General features: G+C 44.8%; 1 protein-coding gene across 8 annotated transcripts in view; it reads right to left on the bottom strand.

Moving 5' to 3' along the window:
• Positions 1-47: 47 nt before the first annotated feature.
• The window catches only part of ApepP (Aminopeptidase P), a 72,074-nt gene continuing 47,160 nt past the window's right edge, over positions 48-24,961 (bottom strand). For 6 of the 8 annotated variants that reach the window (XM_075876244.1, XM_075876249.1, XM_075876245.1 and 3 more), the window contains 4 exons: positions 10,997-11,044; positions 9,581-9,652; positions 9,342-9,517; positions 48-4,817 (listed from right to left, as the gene is read on the bottom strand). In XM_075876244.1, coding sequence (XP_075732359.1) covers positions 4,698-4,817; positions 9,342-9,517; positions 9,581-9,652; positions 10,997-11,044 — 416 coding nt within the window. In that variant the 3' untranslated portion in view covers positions 48-4,697. Of the gene's footprint in view, positions 4,818-4,855; positions 6,068-9,341; positions 9,518-9,580; positions 9,653-10,996; positions 11,045-24,961 lie in introns of those variants that run through there. The other 2 variants (XM_075876247.1, XM_075876246.1) reach the window with 2 other exon arrangements.

Raw genomic sequence — 24,961 nt, 5'->3', positions numbered from 1 at the left:
ATGAAATCTTGCACACAATAGCAAGAATGAAACAAACTTGCACAAGCTACATTGTTAAAATTCTTTATTTCAACATAGAGCACTTGATTATTTGTACAAAGAAAAATTACGAATCTCCATAGTGAGGAGCAAATATTGCTTATCCACCAAATAAAAACTGTTTTTCATTTTAACTATGACTTTGAGTCACTGGCTGTGTATAAACCCATCACCTCTGCATAGTTTTTTTCCATGCCCCTCCAAAAAAAAAATGTACAAAGAACAAGGGCAGATGCTAAGTTTGGTGACAACACTGATCAGCAAACTAGCATGGGCCGACTATGTAACCCAGCATCCTGCAAAACCAACTTGTACTTTCCTAGCCAAATGGAACATTTTGGTGCTGTGCATGGAGCAGCATTGGCCATTTGGGCAACTGTTTGACAGCATATGCCCTTTGAAAAATGAACTTTCAGCCACACAATTAATGGCTACTGATAATACATAGTGGTTGCAAACTGTTCCAGTGGCAAAAGGCGAAGCACTGCAATAGTTATCGTGAGTGCACTCTTGTGGAGCAACTTGCAACCTACAAGCGCAATCTGTTTATGCAATTTCTTAACAAATTGGTATTTCTGACACCAAAAATTTGCCTTAGGTTGCATACATAATGCCATATTATGCCATTGATAGCGTGTGGCATGTAACATTAGAATTGCACACAACCCATTTTCCTGCTATCAGTAATGCTTTGCCATTTAGCCATGGTACACAATGTATTTCACCATGGCACAAAGCTGCAATGCACAGCCAAACAAAGAACCAGAGGTGCCACAGCACAGGACAATACTTAGGGGCAGTGCCCCAGAATTTTTCAAGGCCAGAGACGGCCCTGCAGACATCAGTTGTCAGGGCAGAAAGTAACCACTAAGGAAATTTTGAGAAATAATGCACACCCAACACCGACAGCATGACGACAGCAAAAAACTACGACATGGCCACCCACTGACAGAGTGGGAGAATCACGAGCAGAACAAACTCAAGTATCTGTTTCACCAGTTGCCAAACATGTGCACAGTATGTGGATAACCCTTGAGAGCAAAAATGGCAGGGAAAGAAAGTTGTACAAAAGCTGGTCGCATGTGGTTTTAACGTCCCACCCGACGAGCTACAAAACGGGGAATGGTTCTGGCTGTCCAGATGGACAGTGCTTAAGGCAGAGGAGCAAGAAGGACAGGCAGGGGGTGAAAAAGTGGGGAAGCAGGCTCTCTATCTCCCATTCTGCAGGGGCTGCTCAGCTAAGACGACAATTACGGCAGTTTGACTGCTCTTAATATACAAACAAACACGCAACACTGATTTCCATTGAATGTTAACACAATTATTGCTCCTGACTTGTACACTTTTCCACTGTGTGATATGCGTTACAGGTGATTTCCTTGACTCTACGTCACGCTAACAGCAACAAGACAAAACATGTTTTTTCTGCTGGAAGACACTGATGGTCAGCTGCTAGGTGGACAGAGAATGAGGAGGTGCCAGAGCCCCTCTTTCCCTCTGAGGAGCGACACCCCAGGCAGTGTAAGCTTGGCTCTCCACTCCTGGGGACACCGCCCAGCCAACCACCCCGGTCGACGGCACACAGCTGGGCACACTCCAAAGGTCACAGCAGAAATCACACCACAGAGGGCACACTGTGGATGCTGGATGACTGCAGTCCCCGCCAATAGCTATTAAGAGGTAGTGCTGTTGCTTTGGCCCACCCGTATGCACTCCCCAGCAAAAAGGCCCCACAAACAGTACGACAGGCTAACAAGTTCCTGGCCTCTAGGGGCCGCATCATTGGCACAAGGGAAACACGTTTACACACACACATGCACACGGTAGTTAATGGCTGCTGGGAGATACCACAACGTCCACGCCCATCCCACAACAAACTATAGTGCCTGAGGTATTTCAAGAGATTGCTGCCAAAGCTATTTGGCAAGAGTGCGCCTGCAAAATGAGGGTAGTTATGTTGCTTGAGGTATATCTGCGTCAAAAAGCAGTGGCCAAAGCCAAGCTCCTAGGAACCACGTCTAATCTCCACAGAGAGAATTAGACGGCCAGTCTATTAAGAGGTAGATGCAGCAGAAGGCGCTGTTTGCAATAGGAGCTGCAGTCACCCAGCAAACTGTAAATGTTTCAAAAGAAGTGGTTCTCCAAAAATTACACACATCCTGCCCACACGGCCTTTAAATAGAGGCTAATATATATTGCCCTGCATGGTTTCGCAAAACCACCAAACAGCTCAGTAGCGTAGGCAAAGGCCTTTCTTAGACGAGGTAGCAATTCAAAGCTCAAATGAGGTCCTTAGTTGTTACTCTGAGGTTCTAAGGTCTTGCTGCACCTGCTGGCAGTTGAACTGCACAAGAGGATAATGCCGAAAACAAAAGGCACTACACTGCTGGACAACAAATGAGAACACATTGTCATGCACACCAAAGGGCAGCAGCACGTGCACTCTTTCAGAGTACACAATGGTCTGCGCATGCTTGAGGTGCCGGCACATAGCTCAAGACACATTCTCCATTGCGGCTACTTACCCGTACAGGATGGGATATTGAAAAACTCAGAAGCAACCCCAGCTCCCTCTATGCAATGTGCAGATACCCAACTCCCTCCTAGGATGCAGCACTAAAAATGCTGTGTAATACATCAATAAGTGCAAGGCTGCCAACCATACAGCTCTTGAAAAAAGTTCAGAGGTAGTGTGTTTGAAACAAGCGGGGCCAAAACAACCACAGGCAGGTTATACAGTTGAAAACGTAGCTCCTTCCAGGTATAAAAAATAATGTCTCTTAAAAGCCACACTGATTGGCTGTGAATTAGTGCATCTGCTCACCTTCCACAGCAGTTTTTGGCCCATACCTTGCAGGATATTTGGCAGAGTGACCCATGAAAATACTCTGTACTATGTACCCACGCACACAGCAGCTCCCCCCTAAGTGCATCAATGACTAGCTCAATTGCCAAGCAATAGATCGACTTACTGACAAGCTGTCTTAACAGAGGCAGATGATCAACAAAACCATATCACCTTGCAGAATACAGGCCAGAAACCTTGACCACGAGAAAAACATCCACCAGTGGTCTCGCATCTGCTGTGCACATAACCTGACTGCAAGCTTCTAGAAACAGTGCAGAATGGAATGTCATCATTCAATTATTCTTGTATAAAAAAAAAGTAATGCCCCTTAAATCATAATAGCTTTTAAAACAGAATAATATGCATTAAGCATGCTCACGTATGAAAATTAAGTTTCATTGCCATACTTGACTAAGCAATGCAATAATAATTTATAAATTTCTAAAACATACAATAATGACAGCACAAACTGACAACGTAACTGTACAAGCATGCTCTTTCGTGGGCACCTTATGAAGCTGCATGAAACAGAATACACACAGATGTACTTGTAGCTGATGAAATGCACAACTTTCAAAATACACATGGCCACAATTATGTCAGCACTTGGACAGACCAAATGATAAGACATGCACCAAACTGGTGGCACCACTCGTAGAAAAAAAAAACACACACACACAATACATCACAGCAACATAAAAAAAAGATGCAGCACGTTTCTTCACAGCCAAGGCTTGTGTACGCCCAATACATAGCAGGATGCATTTTGATGCAAGTCAAGGACATTAAAAAAGAAACGATGAAAGCTATGTCTGCATATGTGCCACAATGCGATATTTCCGTTTTACGGTGCTTTGTCAACAACGCCATCTAACATGTGGCAGTATTTATAGTACTGCTTTGCATTTATGCCATTACACGTTGCAAAACCCAAGGGAAGGTTGTGCTTTCTTTTGAGGCCACAGACACAGCTGCTGTTTTGCGGCCAAGTATCAGACATCAATACTTTATTGCTTTGGATTATTTCAATGCAATAACCAGTAGAGCGAATCAACGCTATTTTGTTTGTTTAATTTAGCTTGCAAAATTTGCTCTGCTAAATTTGTCCACTTTTGCTTTCCTCAATAAAAGGCAATCCTGCCCAAAGACAAACTAGCAAAGCAGTAGAGCATCCCTTCCAGCCCAGGGTTTTGTCAGTAAATATGGCAAGGTGCGTAGAAATCCTAAAATAAGGACATACAAAATGACTGCAGTTTGTGCAAATGCTGAGCCAGGCTCAACAGTTCCCCAAAGCCCTGTTGCAGGGACCTACTGGACATCACTAACAATGAATGCTCCTGGGGGTTTCTAGGAAACCCGACAAAAACGTCTGTTATCACATCCTCCCTCTTTGAAAAATGACTCCAGACAGGCCTCTTTGTGCACACACTGGCAAGAGTGTCGCTTCTCTCCCGCTTTCCAGAAACACGACCAACACCAAAAGCTCTTATACGCCCTCGCTGTCGCTTTTTGGGATATGGTCATGTGTTCGCGGGAGACACTCCCACTATACACCAGCAGTGCCTGTTGCGCAGACCAGAGCTCACAAGGCTGCAAGGCAGCACATGATGCCCCTTCAACCTTAAGACAGGACAGGCAAGTAAGGGGGCGCAGAAACAATACAGTCCCGAAAATCGGGTCTCTCACTAAATGCACGGGGGATGTTGGGCAATGGACGACTGGCGTAAAAGAGAGAAACTCAAACCCTGTCTCCAATATAATCCCTTTGGCACGATACCGAACACAGAGGTGGGGATGCATCATCCCTCTTTTAACCCAATGGCTGGGTCTCTCGAAGCAGCCACTGGAGAGCAAGATCCCGGCCCTGCTCTTCAAGAGCACGGCCAATGACATCCCGACAGGCTTGGTGGTATGTGTCCAGCCACTCCACCTAAAACACAAAATCAGTTTTGCAGCTTTCAACATTTGCCAATTGAAGAAAAAAAATGTCTGCTAAGAACAGGGTGTTATGTATTTGGCTGTATAAACCCCCATGTTGCAGCAGCAATATCTAGCTTTTGTGTAATGGCAGAAAAAACTCCTTGTTGGTATTACTGTGTAGTGAAAAAATGGCACCCGCACCAACATGGCTGCTTGACCTCCTTAGACCCACACTATTAAATGAAGCGGTTTTCAAATTGGTTTTATTACTAAGAGGAGTTCAGTACTGAAAACCGATTTGCATTCTTACAACCAAATGTTTGAAGTCGTAGAAGAAGACGCTGGGTGAGGAAGCAACATTTCCAATTTATTGATCTACCCTTAGAAGCTGTTAAACCATGCATAAACAGCACATCTTGAAATCTCACATCAGCGAGGTTAGGGTATGCACCTCCTCTTTGTTGAGTGAATCTGAGTCATTTCCACTTTTTTCTGCCAACCTATTGTCATATCTACTCATCTTCAGCATTACTATCAGCTTTACCTGGATTCACATTTATACTTTCAATATAGTTCCACGTATTCCAAAGCAGTGTCTTTCATACAGCACTTCATTATTTATTGATTAGAGGCACGAATCACGTAGGGAAGGACCTTGATAAATATAAAACAAGAACTATCTTGAAATATATACAAAGAACTACACTCATAACTTGTAGTCGAAGGTACTACAGTAAACTCCTGTTAAGACGAACTCTGTTAACTCCCGTTAAGACTAACTGTGTTAAAACAAATTTTTGCTTAAGACGAACAACACAAGAATGCTAGTTTGGTTTCCCATAGGCTAAATGCATAAAAAAATCTGCTTAAGATGAACAGGCCTCTTCTGTTAAATGAACTCCCACAGCGACCAACCATGATGGGGATTGTGTTCTATGAACATATATAGTCTTTATGAGGTCATTCAGGCGAACAAGAAAAGCAAAATGAATATTAATAATAATAAAAAACCTCCCTTGCGCAAAAACTCAAAGAAAATTGAAAACAAAATGCGATGTGGAGGGAGAAAGCAAAATAAGTGGAAAAGAAAAGTCAGCACATACAGCTGGTATCTCTCTCATCCTTAGCCTGTTGGTGGAGAAAGGGCCGGCTTCATCAGCAAAGAAAGCAACAAAAAGCATTTGTCCTTTAATATGCTCCTCACATTATTCAGTTCCCCAACAGGAGTGCAGTAGAGAACAGAAGAACACAAGAGCTTGGCTAGAGGGAAAAATGCAAGAGAAGGGGGGGGGGGGGGGGGTGAAAAAAGCCAAATGAAAGTGAAAATGGGAACAAAGATTGCCCATGCATTATGATCCCATGAAACCGAAACCACATATGCGGCGCTAGCACTCCTATCAGAGAAGTCAGATGCGTTGTCATTGCTGTCACAGAATGGCACCTGAACACATGTTGTGGCCAGTTTGCATTGTTTTGCATAGGGCCTGGGCGCGTCATATCTGGTCCCAATTAAATGCAGCAAAATGTAAGTAGCACAAATGTAGATCTTCAGCTGCATGTCTTTCAAGAAAAGTTACTGCGAGCTAAAAATAAGAAAATACCCAAACCTCAAAGAAAAGCTTCCAGAAAATCCTTAGCAACTTAGCGTATAACAGCTTTGTTAAGGTAGTATTATGCAATCACGGCGTGTTCGAAAGCAATAGCAAAGCCAGTAAAACAGCCTCCCAGAGGGTGAACAGCCAGAAGAATAAATTTTCCATTCTTTGAAGGAAAACTGTGCCTGTCTCTCTCCTTTTTTAAAATTTTTTTCTAATTGTCAAACTGGGTCGTGCTACTGTTTTATTGCTAAAATGTGGTAGTAGTTTATTCATGAGCATATTTATTAACTCATGAAATCGAGTGCTCGTGAGATTAGTCTAAATACTCTACTGGGAAGCAGTTTTTTTCAAGCCGAGCCAAATAAATGCTTTTTCTTGTTTCTTCCTCGGACCATACCTAACCTCAATGAGCTTGCCCATGACCGTGCGCGAGATCTCACGCGCCGCAGCGACATGGAGGCCTTACGGGGACAAGATGAAATCTAGTTTAACGATCCGCTTCTTGTTTTCAACAAAATTATCTCTCACTATCGGCTTAGCAGACGGACCTATCCTCTTCCTCACCCAAAGTTAGATAGATATCAGTCAGTCACACTTAGAATGCTACAGACAGGCTCATTCCCCTCAAAAGGATTTCTCAGTGGTATCTCAACAAAAATTGATTCAAGTTGTCCGAACTGCAACAAAACTTACTGTTCTTTAGCGCACATACTTTGGCAATGCCCCGCGTCACCTAGTGGCCCTCTATCCAGTGAAGCTGACTGGGAAGAAGCCTTCCGGAGCTCATCGCTCCATACGCAACTTCAGGCTATCCAGAGGTCCCAAGAAAGGGTGGAAGCACGGTGTTCCAGCCCCGACTTGGACGCAGCCAGCGGTTTCCGCGGGTCCTTTATAAGCATTCACATGAAAGCTCCTCAGGATCTAATAAAGTTGTTCGTCTGTCTGTCTGTTTCTTCCCTCCCCATTATAAGTATACAGTCGATCTCAAATATATCGAACTCGAAGGTGATCACGAAATAGTTCGATATATTGAGAATTCAAAATACAAAATATGCATATTTAAGGCCTAAATTGAAGCACTTAAGGCCTCAGAAATTGTTACAAGAGCTAACATAACAATTCACTCACAGTATAATGAAAAGCAAGGTGCGAACTGCAAGTTACCACACTTTTATTTCGCATAAAAATAGTCCGTAAACTTGTCTTGCTTCTTGCACGCCTTCAAGTTCCAGTCATCCTAAATATCAATGAAGCTTTTCAATTAAGTGAGTTGAGCTCCTTCAGCCTCAGCAGCGTTGATTGACGCAAAACACCGATGCAAGCTTTGTAACGTGGCAAAAGATTGGTTTGCAGCAGTAGCAAGAGCGTTCATAACCGCACGGCTACACTTCCGCGGCACAGGCAACGTCAGTCAAAATCTCAGTGTTGATGCAGTCAGAAACAGCTACGTCGTCATCTGTATCGATGAAGTGGCTCGCTATCCGAGATGGTGCCCAGCAACACTGATAAGTCGCAGAATTCACTGAGGCACCGTACGCCGCTGTCGACGGCCATGACGCACCCGAGGCCATCACCTAACCCGCAAGGAACATTTACAACGGTGTTTTACTTGACGTCGCTCCAAGCGCCAGTCATAATTTTTATCGCTACGTGAGGGTAAACGTTCACTTCCCTCTCGAATCGGGATATATCAAGAACGAGGCGAGAAGTACACAAGACCACAAGCTGCAGAAGACACAATGCGGAGTTCGTGCGAGTTCCCACTGTCGACATGTTGGCAAAACCGATGTCGTTTGTGGCTTTGTAGCTGGCAGCTGCTGCTTTCAGCGGCTTTGATGCAAAAAGGTAAAAAAAGCGTAGCTTCCAAGACACGCGTTTTAAAACCGAAAACTAGTTCACTATACCGAAAACACTAAAAATATGCTTTTTAGGCTCGCATGCCATTGTGCGCTAACAAACAAGGGAGGGAATGCAAACATTGCAATGAGATCACCGAATCACTTCCCATTCTCATTTCGGTGCCATTGGCAACTGGTCTTTTGGAAAACACTATGCCCTTACACTAAGACCTGCAGACCACGCATCAAACATACAGGTGTACTTGCAAGTGTCGTGCAATGAACCAGATCAGGGCAACGGAATAACATAGTTTTTTTTGTCGCCTGCACGGGAAATTGTTAATGTTTACTAGAAAAAATTCACTTTCTGGGCTTGTCGCAGTGCAGCGTTCTATATAGCGGATTTCCCGCTGTGTGGGAGTTTGATATACGGGTGCACCGGTCCTATACTTTTGCATGAAAAATTCAAGCAGATTTCTCAGCAGTTCAATATACCTAATAATTCGATATATCCGAGTTTGTTATATGCTTAGCTGCATACATACATACATACATACATATACATTATATATATATATATATATATATATATATATATATATATATATATATATATATATATATATATATATATATAATCTTAGCATGTTAGCATTTAGTTTTTGGGGGCACATCTGATAAGACGAACTCCTGATTAGACAAACAAATGATCGTGGTCCCTTCGAATTCGTCTTAAAGGGAGTCTACTGTATATCAAAAAAGGCCATGAAGAGCACCTAATTCACGTGACATATTTGTGTTTTAGAGCAATGACATCATGGTTGAAAAAGATGAGTCTAGGCTAACAGACTCATGAGGCGACTCACTTGGACAGACTCAGGCTCAAATCGAGCCACGAGTCTGAGTGAGTTCGAGTGAGTAATATTTTCGTGAGTGTGACGAAGTCTGGTCGAAAAAATTTTTGTGAATGTGAGTCCGAGCGAGTCCAGCTCGGAAAAATTTTGCTAAGCCTGCGTCCGAGTGAGTCTGAATGAGCTTCAGTTTTGCTTACCTATAATGAGTAAGACTAAACCAAATAGCTGGTTACTGAAAGCTTACCTCTTCGGCAGTGAGCATCAGAGGGTTCAGCATCTTTGTCTGAATGGGGACCAATGTCAGTGAATCAAATGCCAGAAATCCTCTATCTTTGAAGTTGTACTTTGTAGCAGCCTTGCGAACAAGAGCCAGGTTCTCAATACGAATCCCAAACTGGCCATCTTCGTAGTAACCAGGCTCTGCGACAAGTAACAACATTTTTGTAACAAGAAGAACTTTACATTTCCCAGGTTTGGACATACCAATGGAGAGAATCATCCCCTCCTGAAGGCCAGGATCATTAGGGTGTGGCATCCAGCTTATTCCCATTGGCCCTGCAAAAAAAAAAAAGAAAAAGCAAAGAATGGCAGCCCAGTAAAGGCACAACTACAAAGGGAAGCCCCCTATAGGGACCAGGCTTAACAAATGTTGAATGTTGAGAAGCACACATGCAGGAAAGATGAAAGGGCTGGCTCAGTGGCCCATGGTAAACTTTTGGCAAGTCATGTGATCTCCGATAGCGACAGGTAATGACCCCTCAGTTCTGATGATACACAGCCGAAGCAGTGTCATAAGTAGTAGTAAATGAGTTAATAAAGGCTCTAAAGGCATAAACAGGAAGAAAGCATTACTGTCTTCCAGTCATTTCCATATGGTTCCCATTAATGACTATGGCTGAGCAGCTACCACTTAGTTTCAGTTGATCACTAGAGCTGCTTTTGCTCTTCTCGTTTCAGCCACATAAAATTTGGAATCTTCAAAATGGTTTTGCAATCTATGGTGTTAATTTAAAAGCTTAAATTTTCCCTTCTGTACCTGTGCAGTCTGACACCTTTGCTAGTAACTGTAGAAAGCACCTCAAGCCATGTGAACATCTGTATAACGTGGTTCTAAATTTCATATGAATGTAAGGCAAAAATGTCTGTTCAAATACTAAACCTGCTACTAGTGTGTTTCTGACAACAGTCACACACACACACACACACATATATATATATATATATACTACACTATTCTCGAAGTTTATAACTTTTATTACGGTAGCCGGAAGAAACTCTGATCCTCTACTTCATCTATATATATATATATATATATATATATATATATATATATATATATATAATGAGATCTAACAGACAATAATGCCAAAGAATGTATAGGGGATGTTATTAGAACAAATGTAATGTAAATAAGAAGAAAGAAAAGTGGGTGAAAAGATCACCTACCGCGAGCAGGAAACGAACCTACGACCTTCGAATAATGCGTTCGATGCTCTAACCACTGAGCTTTCATGGCGGCCTTCCCCCCATCCACTTTTTTGGGTTTATATGTGAATTTAAATTTGGGAGTATCAGTCAGCGCCATCTGTAGCCAAGCAGCGAGTGTGGAACACACGTCTATGAGCCTGTGTGGCGTCACGTAGCAGGTGAACTTATTACGAGCGGGCAGCTGACCAACAGTCCCTCGTATACAAACTAACAGCACCAAGTCTGCCAGTACGAGATCCTCGTTAATGAATAAGGGAAAGAAGTGAATACCTAAAGGCTCGTTTTTCCGTGTTTTGACACAATAATAATGAGATCTAACAGACAATAATCCCAAAGAATGTATAGGGAATGTTATTAGAACAAATGTAATGCAAATAAGAAGAAAGAAAAGTGGGTGAAAAGATAACCTACCGTGAGTAGGAAGGTAGGTTATCTTTTCGCGAGTAGGAAGGTAGGTTCCTGTAATGGCAATATGAGATGAATTAATAGGAACGTGCTATACCACGACAGGAGCTGTTGGATTTACCCTCGACTCTGAACACATTAGAGTGTCTAAAATTTTGAGGCCACCAACCTTTTTCGAATTGACCACTTCATAGTGAATGGAGAAAAATGTGCCTTTGTTACATGAGAAGGCAAAGCAGCTGGTCAAAGCTGTTTCTTTCACAGCTTGCTAGGTTTTTTAGGTTCTTGCTAGTTAATTAAGTGTTTTGCATTTTTTCCTTGTTTGCCGTTATTAAAAAATGCATTTTTTTCCCATTTCAGTCGATTCAATGTCAACTAAGGTAAAGCCTTTTTTAATTTTTTTTTTTGTGTTTCCCCTCCCCAAATAGCTTGCTACGTTCATTTACTGCCCTTTCAGAGTTCTCATATGCTAGAAAAATTATTATTCATAGCTTTCCATTTTCTAAGGTACTTTTTCAGCATTATATAAAATCTCTTTCTCTTTTAATTGTAGAATTCTTACTTATTTTACCATAAATACTGTGTTACGTTCTTAAACATATATGCATTCAAACTGTGTGTTTCAATTTCTGAACGAATCAAAAGTGCAACAAAGCTCTGCTTGTGAACATACGTACTTATTTTCTCTAGATTAGAGAAACACGGCTTTGTTTCTTTTAATCAAGTCTACCCTGTGAGCAGTGTTCATCAAGAAATTCATTCAATCACGCGGTGAAAAGAGTCCATCTAAACAATCAACGTAACGAACGTTGTGATTTGTGAAGATGCCCTTGCAACTCTGCACAATGTAAAGTGGGACACGCTTGCGCTCATGCAATATTGTCCATGTAACATGTAGTTGTCAAGGTTACGTGTTGGAAATGAATGGAACGAGCTTGCAAGCTTGAAGTTAAGGCTGGGCTAAAGACCCTAGAGATAAGTACGTATTGACGCTGCACTCAGACATTAGCTTGTGTAAGCATCGTCAATCCCGATTTCAAGCATTGTTAGGCAGTAGAGTATAAAGTTAGCTTTTATAAACTTTGAACACATGACTGGTGAGCTTCTCTCATTTGTAATGCGACCACGTACCACAGCATAGATGGTTGTATCGTGTATGTACGTGCCACACAGTGGAATCATGTTTAGATGCAAGTGTGATAAAACACGAGCTTTCAGCGTACATGTGCCGTGCTCTAACATCACTGCGCATCCACTATGGCACCACATTATCGCTGGACCTTCTTTCCTGTCAGGAATGCATAAAAGGCAGCGCTGAAGCTGAATAAACTTTTGCGTTCTTTGTTGCGTTGAACTCGGCTTATATGTGTCGCTTACTGCTCCTGCACGAAACATGATGTCAAAAGCCTGTACCCATACCCACGCCATAGGAAACCACAGAGCATTCGTCAGTCAAGTCATGGACTTCTTGAAGTCACCAGATCGCCTTCGCCTGGATGGAAATGTCAGCAAAAGATGGAAACCGTTTAAACAGAAATTTGAGCTGTGCCTCACCGCATCAGAGGCAAGCGAGAAACCACAGACTGGGGAGATGGAGGTGGCACTACTACTCAGCGTGGCCAGAGATGAGGCCCTTTAGAAGATTATAACAGCTTCAGCTTCACCGAGGGCGAATCTAAGAACGACTTCCAGACTGTGGCTAAAAAATTCAGAGTACTGCGAAGCTCAGCTAAATGAAGTCCATGAGCGATTTGTGATTCGGCAGCGAGTACAAGACGGTGAATCAGCGGAACAGTTCATAAGGGACCTGAGAAGATGTGCCCAATCATGTACCTTTGGTGCAATGTCACAATCTATGATTTGAAACCAAATTGTATATGGCACAAGTAACGAAAAGGCCCGTGATAAACTTCTTCAAAACAAACGGTTGACGTTGGCTAAAGCCGAACAAATATGTAAGATGGCGGAACTAGCTGCCGCACAAAAAAAAGTTGATCTCAAGAGAGACAAGTCGACCACATGAAAGCAAGCGGATCCACCCAGGAGTGGCAGAAGGAATTTTGGTGCAGTCGCTGTGCACGCATGCATGCCCCACAATGCTGCCCTGAGTTTGGATGCATCTGCAAAAAGTGTGGGGGCAAAAACCACTTCACGGTACGTTGCAAGAGTGCCAAACAAGTCTCAGAAGTCCGAAGCGGGGACCAAGACGACGATAGTTTTGAAATTTTGAACGTGTCAAACAACAAGCAGCAACAGGACTGGATGGTGCCAGCGCAAGTCTTCAACATGCAAGTTTTTCTCAAGGTGGACACCGGTGCAGAAGCAAACCTACTGCCGCATGGTACATGGCAGGGACTGCGGCCAAAAACGCTGCTCACGGCCAGCAAAGGGGTTCTTCGTTCATATGAGCAGTCATTAATCAACTTAAGATTGCGACTCTCAAAACCGCAATAACCTGACCAAGCTTCAGATGTAGACTTTTTCAGTGAAAAAGGATGATGATGATGATGTGTGGCGCTTTATGGTGCAAGGGCCAATTGATGGCCAAAGAGCGCCATTTCAATGAGTGGAGAAGTGGACAATGATATGTTGCGTGGCTGTATAGGGGCCTTAAAATTCCTCGCGATAATGCGGGTAAAAACATAAGTATTACAATCATGACAGTGGCATGATATGCATAGTAAAAAGGGTGACAAAGGTTTTGATAATAAAAACGTGTAAAAATATTTGGCACTAGCACAAGTGCCTCATCAGCGCCCTTGTGTCCAAGGGCTGCGAGGCAAGTGCTTTTAAATGTAGTCACTGCAGCAGCAACCTCTCTTAAGAGGTCGTGCTACGCAATGCCCGAGTATATTACATGGTAAAAACCGACATTCTTAAAAAAGCTAGCAATGGTTTATGGGTGAAAAGTGGTTCCCTACCGTCAAACATTGCGGGATGTAATGGTATATGTTGTCGGTAGGGTAATGGAAAGTGTAGTCTTCTTAGAGAGTCTAATTGTTTACACTGGATTAAAACGTGAAGAACTGTTAATGTCTCACCACATCTGTAACAGAATGGTGGATCGCCACCGGACAAAAGATATGAGTGTGTCGTGTATGTCTGTCCTATCCTGAGCCTTGTTAGTGTTACCTTTGTTAGACGTGATCTTGATACTGGTGGCCAATGGCCAAGGTGTGGCTTGATAACGTGTAGTTTGTTTTGTGTGTGTTTATCCCACTTGCTCTGCCAGTAGTCCCTGAGGTTTCGTTTGAGAGATGGCTTAAGATCAAGGACCGGGATTGATATGGGTGTAGATGCAGTGCTTTTGTGGACGGATGCAGCGAGCTGATCCGCCCTCACGTTGCCTTGGATCTCACGGTGCCCTGGCACCCAGCACACTACAACATGTTGTTTAAGTGTGTAGAGTGTGCATAAAATAGAGTAAAGCGAGACGAGGACAGGGTTTTTTTGTTTTTTAAGATTGTGCAGAGCCGTAACCACACTGAGGGAGTCCGTATAAATTACTGCTTTTTGTATTTGTGATTGCTTGATGTGTTTAGCCGCCACAAGTATCGCGTAAGCTCCCGCTGTGAAGATACTTGTGCCTGGATGTAGAAGGCCAGCATCCGAAAAGGATGGGCCGACAGCAGCCGAAGCAGCGTAGGACACAGAGGACTTAGACTTGGAGGCATCTGTAAAGAACTCAGGACGTGTGTATTTGTGTTGAAGTTCCAGGAAGTAGTTTCGGATATGGGCAATAGGTGCATGTTTTGTAACTTCTAGGAAAGACACATCGCAGTCTATATTCTGCCACTGCCACGGTGGCGGGTATACTACAGGAGCCATTAAACTGTATTCAAGTGACACTCCAGTTTCCTCGGCTAGACCCTTCAGGCGAACTGAGAAGGGCTGTCTCATCGAAGGCCTGTTTTGAAACAGAATAGAGCTCGACAAATCATTAATAGTGGAGTAGGAGGGGTGCTTCTTATCTGCTTTCACCTTAAAGAAATATACAAAGGACATGTAAGTTCTCTGCAGATGAAGCGACCACTCATTTGACTCAACGTAAAGGCTTTCTACAGGGCTGGTGCGAAAAGCACCCGTAGAAAGGCGGATGCCCAAATGGTGCACGGGATCCAGCATCTTCAAAGCACTTCGAGTCGCAGACTTATATACAACGGCCCCATAATCTAAGCGGGTGCGAAACAAGCTTCTATAAAGGTTCACCAGACATTGCCTGTCACTACCCCACGTAGTACGTGACAACACTTTTATAACATTCATGGCTTTTAAACATTTTGTTTTTAAATACTTGTGTGGTACGAAGGTCAACTTGTTGTCCAAGATTAGGCCTAAAAATTTATGCTCCACATTGACAGACAGATGTTGACCGTTCAGTTCAATGTCAGGTTCTGAGTGCACGCCTCTCTTTCAGGAGAACAAGACGCACATGCTTTTTTCTGGGTTCAGCCGGAATCAGTTTTCCTCAGCCCATTTGGAGACCTTGTTTAGACCTAACTGAACCTGCCGCTCACACATTGCTAGGTTGCATGACTTAAAGCCAAGCTGGACGTCATCGACATATGTGGAATAGAACATGTTGCGGGAGATGGACAGGTGCAAGGAATTCATTTTAATAATAAAAAGTGAACAACTAAGTACACCACCTTGTGGTACTCCCGTTTCTTGCACAAATGTTTGGGAGAGAATACTGCCCACACGGACACTGAATTTCCGATTGGACAAGTAACTCTCGATAATGGAAAGCATTCTACCGCGCACACCCAGGTGAGACAGGTCTCTTAATAAGCCAAAACGCCATGTTGTGTCGTAAGCCTTCTCGATATCGAGAAACACTGAGAGGAAGTATTGTTTGTGGACAAAAGCGTCTCGGATCTGTGCCTCGATACGCACCAGATGGTCGGTGGTGGATCTACCCTCTCGAAACCCACACTGGAACTGGTCAAGCAGATTGTGTGTTTCAAGGAAATGTAAAAGTCGGCGGTTTATCATTTTTTCAAAAAGTTTACAAAGGCAGCTGGTTAGTGCAATGGGCCTATAACTTGAAACTGAGGAAGGGTCCTTGCCCTGTTTCAAAATAGGGATAACAATAGCTTCTTTCCAGGAAGCAGGGATGGTGCCAGAAAGCCAGATAGCATTGTATAGAGAGAGTAAAGTTTTTCGCATTTTGAGCGGCAGGTTTTTCAACATTTCATACGTGACACGGTCGTAGCCTGGTGCAGAATTACTGCTAGAGTTTAGTGATGTTTGTAGCTCAGCTAAGTTGAAAGGTTGGTTGTATGCCTCGTGTTTTGTACACTTGTATTCTAGTTTCTGCTTTTCTACCCTTGCTTTATATCTCTGGAAAGCTTCAGTATAGTGTGACGAGCTAGACACTTGCTCGTAGTGTGCACCGAGTAAGTTCGCCTGATCTTCCAGGCTGTCACCCTGTGTGTTTACGAGTGGGAGTGAGTGTACTTGTCTTCCTGCTACCCTACGAACCATGTTCCAGACTTTAGCCTCTTGTGTATATGAATTTATCCCTGATAAAAACTTGTGCCAGCTTTCTCTTCTGGCCTGCCGACGCGTTCTCCTGCCTCGAGATTTTGTTTTCTTAAAGCTCTCAAGGTTTTCCGCTGTCGGCGAGTTCCGCTGTCGGCGAGTTCCCTGTTCTGTTCCTTTCGCGCATTCTGACACTCAGTGTTCCACCACGGGACGTGTCGTTTGCCGGGCAGTCCAGATGTCTGTGGAATACACTTGGCTGCTGCGTCAGTAAGAAAAGCAGTGAAGTACCGCACAGCTTCATCTATGCCTAATCCGCATATGTCGGTCCAACTTAAGTGAGTAATCTTTTGAAATTGTTCCCAGTCAGCTTTGTTTACCAGCCATTTGGGAACATATGGAGGACATTCATATATTATTGGTGTACTGAAAACCAAAGGAAAATGGTCACTTCCGTGACCATTTTTAGAGACACAGCACTTTTAGAGAATGTTTGTTTAGAAGTTCTTGGACATCGTCGAGGTTTCGAAGTAGTCCTCTGACATTCCATTGCATAATTTGTGTCTCCATTATGGGAGTAAAGAAGTGCTGTGTGTACGAAATGAGTGTGGCTGGTGTATAAAGAAAGAAGTGACTTAGCTTACAGAGCCTTTAGAAGGCCCTGTAATTACCATTTTGTCTTTTTTTAGAGCGGTCGAGGGAACCCCGCCGCTCCTTTGGTGCAGTCTGCGTCGGTGCAGTTGATGTGTCCATCGCCTCAGGAGAGACGACAATGTTGTTTTCGTTGTAGGCTTCGTGGTGACAGACGGAGCCTTAAACCCCACCGGGATGGAGGTCGAGGGGACCTCGTTAGTTTGTGTAGTGCCCTGGCTGCTGCCAGGGCTCACAGGGGCCTTCAGTGGGGCTGTATTCAAGGAGGGTGGGGCCGCCGAGGCTGCTCCCCCCATGGGGGCTTGTGGCGTTTGCCTCGGCACGCTGGGCGTGGTCCAAGGCATTGCCGAAAACCGAAGTGGTGCTGACCCCCCTCGCACCACTTCGGCATACGATGTGTTCCCAGCAAAATGCGGGCAAATGCGCTGCCGCGCTTCACGGAAGCTTATGTTCAATTTAAACTTTGTAGTTATAATTTCTTTTTCCATTTTCCAGGCCACGCATGACCTGGAATATGCAGGATGGTCACCCTCACAGTTTGCGCAGTGGACTTGTAGCTGACAGTCATCGTCAGCGGTATGACCTTTGGTGCTGCATTTCGCGCAGGTAAGCTGTCTTCGGCAGCTCTGGGAGCCGTGCCCGAACCTCTGACACTTAAAGCAGCGCCGCGGGTTGGGTATGTATGGTCTGACTGGCAATTTAAGATATCCTGTTGCTATTTCAGTGGGGAGAGTGCTAGATGCGAAAGTGAGTATGATGTGCTTCGTTGGGATTTCCTTATTTTCTCTTCTTATTTTGATACGCTGCACCTGAATGACATTTTCCTCTTTCCAGCCTGTTAGAAGTTCATCATCACAGAGGTCCATCAGGTCTCCATCTGATACAACACCCTTCACGGTGTTCATGGTTCGATGCGCTGTGATTGTGATAGGTTGATCCCCAAATGATGTCAGTTTATGCAGTCTCTGGTACTGTGCGTGGTCTTTTATTTCGAGTAACAGGTAACCACTGGCGGTCTTTGTGGCCTTGTAGCCTGCGCCCAGCGTTTCTATAAGGCATCTGGACACAAGGAAAGGTCAAATGCTTCTAGCTTTCTTTTCTGTACTTTCACAGTGGATGATGTGGTATTTCAGGAAGTTATCTTTCTTGTTTGGAAGAAATTCAAAAATTGCATCGGTGCACCACCTCTTGGAGGGGCGATTGGTTGCGAGAGGGCTAGGAGTTCCCATAAATTTGGTAGCTTATTCGGCGGCCATGCCAGCCACCCACCACCGAGCCCAACAAGGGGACGCTGCGAGACGTGAAGGAGACGCCGGCGCCAGCCGTACATGGCCGCTATAACCTAATATATCTACCCAAGGTTGGATATTTACACCAGGTTAACCCTTGCCGCCAGGAAAAATTGGAAGTAAAATGAAGTGAGGAGAATACAGGAAAGATGTAAAGTGAGAACAAAAGACGAATATGTAGGGAGAGAGAGAGATAGGAAAAGGCGACTGCCGATTTCCCCTGGGTGGGTCAGCCCAGGGGTGCCGTCTACGTGAAGCCGAGGCCAAAGGGGTGTGTTGCCTCTGCCGGGGGGCCTTAAAGGTTCAATCACCCAGCGTCGGCTCAACCCCCAGGATCCCCTTTTCCCCGGACACGGCAAAGCCACGCACGGCTAGGCATGGGAGGGAGCCGGAACCCCCCCGTTAGCTCGGGTCCGTGGTGTCGCTACACACCAAACGCCTACTTGCGCAGACCCCCCTGCGGGGTCAGTGAAAAAGGAGCGTCAGGCCGTCTTGCCAGTGAGCGGCTGGCAGGCTTTAACTGGCAGGTTAAAGTTCTTAGCCGGATGCAGCAGAGATCATACGCGGTCATCACCGAGAAGGGCAACGTTGGGAGACTTAACCGCGCCAACACCTCTTGCCAACAGCAGAATCCTTTGACAACACGGAAGACTCTTCAGACGAAGAGAGCACCAGTGATGACGTTGCCAACCACCCGCGATTCACAACTGATAGTGCAAGCTCTGTGACTGTAAGCCCTGGACTCAGACAAAGTGCCCGAAACCGAAGACCATCGCAGAGACTGGGTTATGGGAATAACTCTGTGCAAGTTACGTAGCCAGCCATGCTGAGATATGAGTGTATTTTTTAAGATTTTGTTTTTCTGATTCAGTTTACTGCATAAAGGAAGATGTATCGTGTATGTACGTGCCATACAGTGTAATCGTGTTAAGATGCAAGTGTGATAAAACACGAGCTTTCAGTGTACACGTGCCATGTTCTGACGTCACTGCGCATCCATTGTGGCACCACATTATCGCGGGACCTTCTTTCCTGTCTGGAATGCATAAAAGGCAATAAAAAGGAATGCATAAAAGGCTATAAACTTTTGCATTCTCTGTTGCGTTGAACTTTGCTTATATGCGTCACTTACTGCTCCAGCACGAAACAGTGGTCTGGTTATAAATACTAGCGCAATCGGCACTGGCTCAACTCTTGCTGTGAGACTTAGAGTTGGTGAGGTTACAAGGCTTGTGCAGTGTTTAAAAGCCCAAGTAAATATTGTGCACCCGAATAAATAAATACTCTCATGCTTCACTGCCTAAGGCTGGAACATGAATCGATCCATCACACAGGGGTGGGACAGGGCACGTGGGTTTGGGAGCAGTCCTGGGAGCAGGCGAAAATGCCTTTTTTAGCAAGCTTGGAGCAGCCAGAAAGACTTTTTTGAGGAGGTTTGAAGGAGTCAGAGCAGATGTAACCCCGTTACACAGCACTTGTAATGCAACATTTGTGCAATGCTGCATTTTACAAACAACTGTGCAGCAGCCTTATTAACCAACGGGTTTTCGCCGTCGCTGTCATGTCCCATATAAAGTCCATATTGACCCCGCGCATCGTATATGCTACCTGCGGGTGAGAGCGCCCGAGCGGGGGTGACGAATGCAGCTGAAGCAAAGATCAAACGAGCCGGCCCTTCTGTGTCACTCGCAGTGCGCATGCGATAACATCACCTCCCTTGAGAGGCCTGCCGTTGAAGCAGAGAGGAAAAACACCACCCATTTGAACAAGATAAGGGGTAGGGGGAATTTGGAGAAAGAGGGTAATGCTCGAGCAGCAACTGTCTTGCTTCTAATGGCAAGGTCCCGAGCTAGCACGCACGCACTCTCTGGCGTGTGTGCTAGCTCGGGACCTCGCCATTAGAAGCGTATGTGCTAGCTCGGCCGCCATAAAAAGGCGGCACCATTGACTTCTACATGCTGCGCTCTCATTGTTAAAACTGCAAAAATTATTGCTCAACCTGAAGTGACCATGCTCTCTTACACCACCGTTTTCTAGAGTTACACGAGATTGTATTCTGAATTCAATGCTATCTCATTCATTGCTTCGCTCTTGCAATTAAGCTGCGACATTTTTAGCTATGTACAGTCGCCTTTTGTTAAACCTGAACGTGCGAGCATGAACCGCCGAGTTTATAAGCGCGGCATAATGGAGCACAGCGGTGAAATGAATGAGAATAGACGAACGAGCCCAGTGAGGAGTCTAGTACACCTGTCTTCGCTTATTCCAAGGCCTGGACGCCCCCCCCCCCCCCCCACTTCTTTTGAGCACCTTTTCTTTCTTTTCTGAGCACTGCTATCGAGTTGTGAAAAAATCAGTTCAACCGCAACGGCCAAGCAATGAATACGATAGCAACAAAATGTAATGTTTTGCAAAAGCTGGCAGCTAACCTTCTTAGGGGAGAAGCTCCTTAAAGCGGCACCCGTTCGTTCCTCGTCGTATTGCGTAACCAGTCTTACGTTTTGACCGGCAAGGTGGTGCCGGTGGGAGATTTCTCCTATGCATTGTTGAACAATAAAAAAATCACAGCGTGCACGTTAACTAAAAGCCGAATTCTCCTGTCTCTCATTTCCCATTAGCAGCCACTGGCATGTACACTGAGCCCTACCTGACAAGAAATGGTTGTTACGTTATACTCGCTGGGCGTAACCTCCTTGGTTTTAGAAAGGTTTAGCGAGCGTTGGGCTGTAGTGCCATCAATACAGTGAACTAGTATATACCATGAACTAGAGGTGGTTAAAGGTGGGAAGTAGACACGAAGCGCAAGCCGTAAGAAAGTGTGCGTGTGCCACCTCTCGTTTAGTCCTTGGAATGTCCGCTGGATGGCGGTGCTTTTATGTGCGGAATATATGATGAAAAGATGGGAGATGGTGGTACTTGGAGTGTTGACTAGATGGACGAACGGACACACAGACAGATGCATGGACGGATGCACGGATGGCTGCACGGACGGATGGACGCATGAACGGATGCACAGATGGACGTGCGGATGCACGAACAGACACATGCACGGATGCTTCGCCCCACTCTCCATCATTCACCCCGTGGATATGCTGCCATTTGTTTTTATCTGATATCGCGTAACTCTACAAAATGATGTAAGAGAATATGACCACACCAGGAACAGATGCTTTTTTGGAAGTCTCTTCGCATTAATAGCACGGTTCGTGGAAGGGTCCAGGAGCCATTCCTCGCTTATGCCTTCCACGTTAGTGAGCGTGCCAGGGATCGCGACCACGCCCTCAGAACTGATGTTCACAGCTGCTGCTCGAGCGATCACAGCTTTGACGAAACTGAAAACACGATGCTTCAGCCACGTTTTCGGACACGGATCTTAATGGCTGTCCCACTTTGCGGCTAAACTCGGATCGTGCGGCGCAGTACGGCATATGAACGAATTTGGCGCAACAGGGATGGTTCGGTGCATGATGGTGCAGGTAAACCAGTTTGGCACACAATGGCAGAAATGGCGCAGCTGTTTAACCCCTGATCGCAGCCTTCATATCTTTAAAAAAATACACAAAAGTGTGTTTTTCACACGTGTATGCAACAGCCACATTGTATGTCAGGTGAAGTGTGAGTGGTAGTTGAATTGCGGTTTGGCGCAAGACAAGCCATTGCCTCGAACTGGCACACCAATCAGCTGAGAGAAGCGCTCGCACAGATGCCTTCGCGTAGACCATAGCGATGGCTTCTGTCCCTATATGAAACTAAGGGTGGAGTTTCATGACAAAAAAAGCTTTGAAGAACTCTGGCTTCACCGTCTCTTGAATCACTTCCAGTAGCTGCTCTTCCATCAATTGCTCTCCTTGCTTTTACTAGCCAAATTTTCAATACACCCAAGTGCTCCTTCCATAATCCCTACCGAACATCAGATGAGCTGGGCTCGCGGGTATCTGAATATAACCCAAGCTTCAAATTGCATGAAAAAAGCTTGTCGCCTGAAAAAAACAAAACTTGAACTGCAGCCATCTCAGAACTTAACCCTAACCTTAACAGGGGCAGCATTGAGAAAAGCGTGCACAAGATAATAACAGCTATTTTTTTTTTAATTTACTGTGCATTTTATCTTCGATGGAAAGGAATATGAGGATCATACAAGAAAACATTAGCCATCATTACTGTTCTTTTTTTTCTGTGCATAACCGAAAACTCACTGTTGCGCGCTTTCTATAATTTAATGTCTGGCAAAAAAGACCCAATGGTGGGGGCACCTCCAGAAATATCGGCCTCAGACAGTGAAAAGGTTCATTTCTACACTTTGTGGGACAACAGGCAGAGTCCAGATTGAGTGATTTTTAGCAGAACGGTCAAATTAATGAAGTGGTAATTTGTGAGGCTTATATGTGAAACTTCCTGACCAACATTTCAAAACACTTTTTTACATCTGGTCAGTTTCATTGCAGCGGTATTCTGTACTACTTTCAGAGCAACACAAATGTGTGGAAGCCCCGCCTCCATAGCCTTTGCTTTCGATTTGGATCCCCTGACTGGAAGGGAGCACACCCTTGTCCACCACATCAGTTGAAAAAGGAGGAGAGACTCAACAAACAGAATTTGTTACGAAGAGGATGTTGTAATATATAGGTTCGGTACGAAAATGCAAAATATAAACACACAAGCTAAAGTGGGCCTGAAGGCAGAGCTCACCCTAAATACTTATTTAGCAATAAAAAACTGAGTTGTTATTGTGATAGCAACTAGATTGAAGCTCTTGATGAGTATTCACCGTTGCCGCCATGTGCCTAACAGCCCCAAATTGATAACATGCCCCCGCACATCGTAACATTTACAAGCGGGTAAAAACACGCGAGTGCTGCTAAAGCAGAAGTCAAATAAGCCTACCCATTCCTATTGTCTGATGGGCGCATACAATAACATCCCCCCATGTGTTAGAACTGCCATCGAATGCTCAAACAGAAAGAAAACCACCAATCCTGAGAGCGCATGAAAAAAGGCGCGGGGGGGGGGTAGCTCGAGAAGCAACAGTGAATTTTGATTATAAGGGCGCAGTCGCGATTGCTGGTGCCCGAGCTATCTCGGCAAGCATGAGTCTGCTTTCAACGCAAAGAGACTGTGAAAAGAGTACTTCAGCATGGAGCAGCTGTATTTGCTTACTTTGTTGTTTTGTAGGAGTTCTGCGATATAGGGTCCAAAAGAGTTGACTGCCAGCCTTGCTTGGTATAACATTACAATTTCTTGGTATCGCATTCATTGCATTGCATTCCACGCGCTGTCGTGTTGCGAGATCTAACCGGCTAAATACAAAGGCTTATGGTAGCACGAACTCGTGATGCAGCGCAAGATGGCAATGCTTGTGACGAGTCGAGCCCAGAAGACCCGTCGTCGTCACGATGGTCTCGGAAAAGCTTCCATGAGCACCTAATCTGATAGTTCTTCAATAGTTGTCCACATTAAAAAAAAAAACTGAGACCATCGCCCCAAGGGAACCCTGATGGGATGTGAAACAGCAGCAGTGTGCACGGCGTTGACCCAGTTGAAACAGGCATTGAAGCGGGTGCTGGAAGAACGGTTTGAAGTGAAACTTGGTGTAGAGTTTACTCGAGTGAACAACGGCGCCGTTTGCAAACGCACTCGGCTTCGCTAACCCTCGTGACGTCACGACGGCAAGGTTAGGCATAATCACATCGGCGGAAGTTTCAGCGGGCAAAGGAGCATTGTCTACCGGCATCGACTGATAAGTGACGTTTAACGTCCCAAAACCACCATATGATTATGAGAGACGCCATAGTGGAGGGCTCCGGAAATTCCGACCACCTAGGGTTCTTTAATGAGCACTGAAATCTGAGCACACCATTGGTGTCTTCTCCATCGCAGATAAACGATCACTCAATGTGCGTTCGAGCATTGCGAGCAGTGGAGAGGGTGAAGTAAGAGAGAAGTAACACGTAGACGTGTTTCAACGAGTACGTTAGGCGCACGTCAGGTTTATTGCGCGTGAATCAACAAGTCAGCGGTGTAGTGAGCGGTAGTTGCGGTAGCGAAGCATGTGTGGCAGGCGTGGGAGAAAGTGACGTCAACATGCACTGCAAGGAGAGTATGACGTCACTCGTACGGAGGGACAGCGTTACACAGGCTAGTCAAAGAGCTGCTTTGCATCTATCAGCAAAGCTGAACGCTGTACGGGGCCACTCCATGCGCACACAGTGAAACCACGCATGCAAGTGCGGCATTGAAAACTAATAGACCCTTTCACTGTTTACAAACACAGGCTCTTTATGACATCTAGTTTTGTCCACCGATGTGCCTTAATAGCATCGGTGGGCAAGAAGAGCTTTAGAAAATAACCCGCTGATTTTCTACACTTTCCTTCCCTTATTAATATTAGGCAAAATATATTCAAGTAATAGTCATTTTGAGCTACATAAGAATTAGAAGAGATTCCTTTAAACTTTTCTGCAAGTTCCTTTTGTCTGAAAAACTAAAGAGAGACTTTACTGAAAAAAAAAAAAACATGAAAACGTGCTTTAGGTTTCAAGGTTAGAAG

The sequence above is a fragment of the Rhipicephalus microplus genome, chromosome X, assembly GCF_043290135.1.
Source record: "Rhipicephalus microplus isolate Deutch F79 chromosome X, USDA_Rmic, whole genome shotgun sequence".
In the NCBI taxonomy this organism is placed as follows: Eukaryota; Metazoa; Arthropoda; class Arachnida; order Ixodida; family Ixodidae; genus Rhipicephalus; species Rhipicephalus microplus.
The sequence above is the reverse complement of the archived record's forward strand: the minus strand, read 5'-3'. Positions and strand labels throughout refer to the sequence as shown.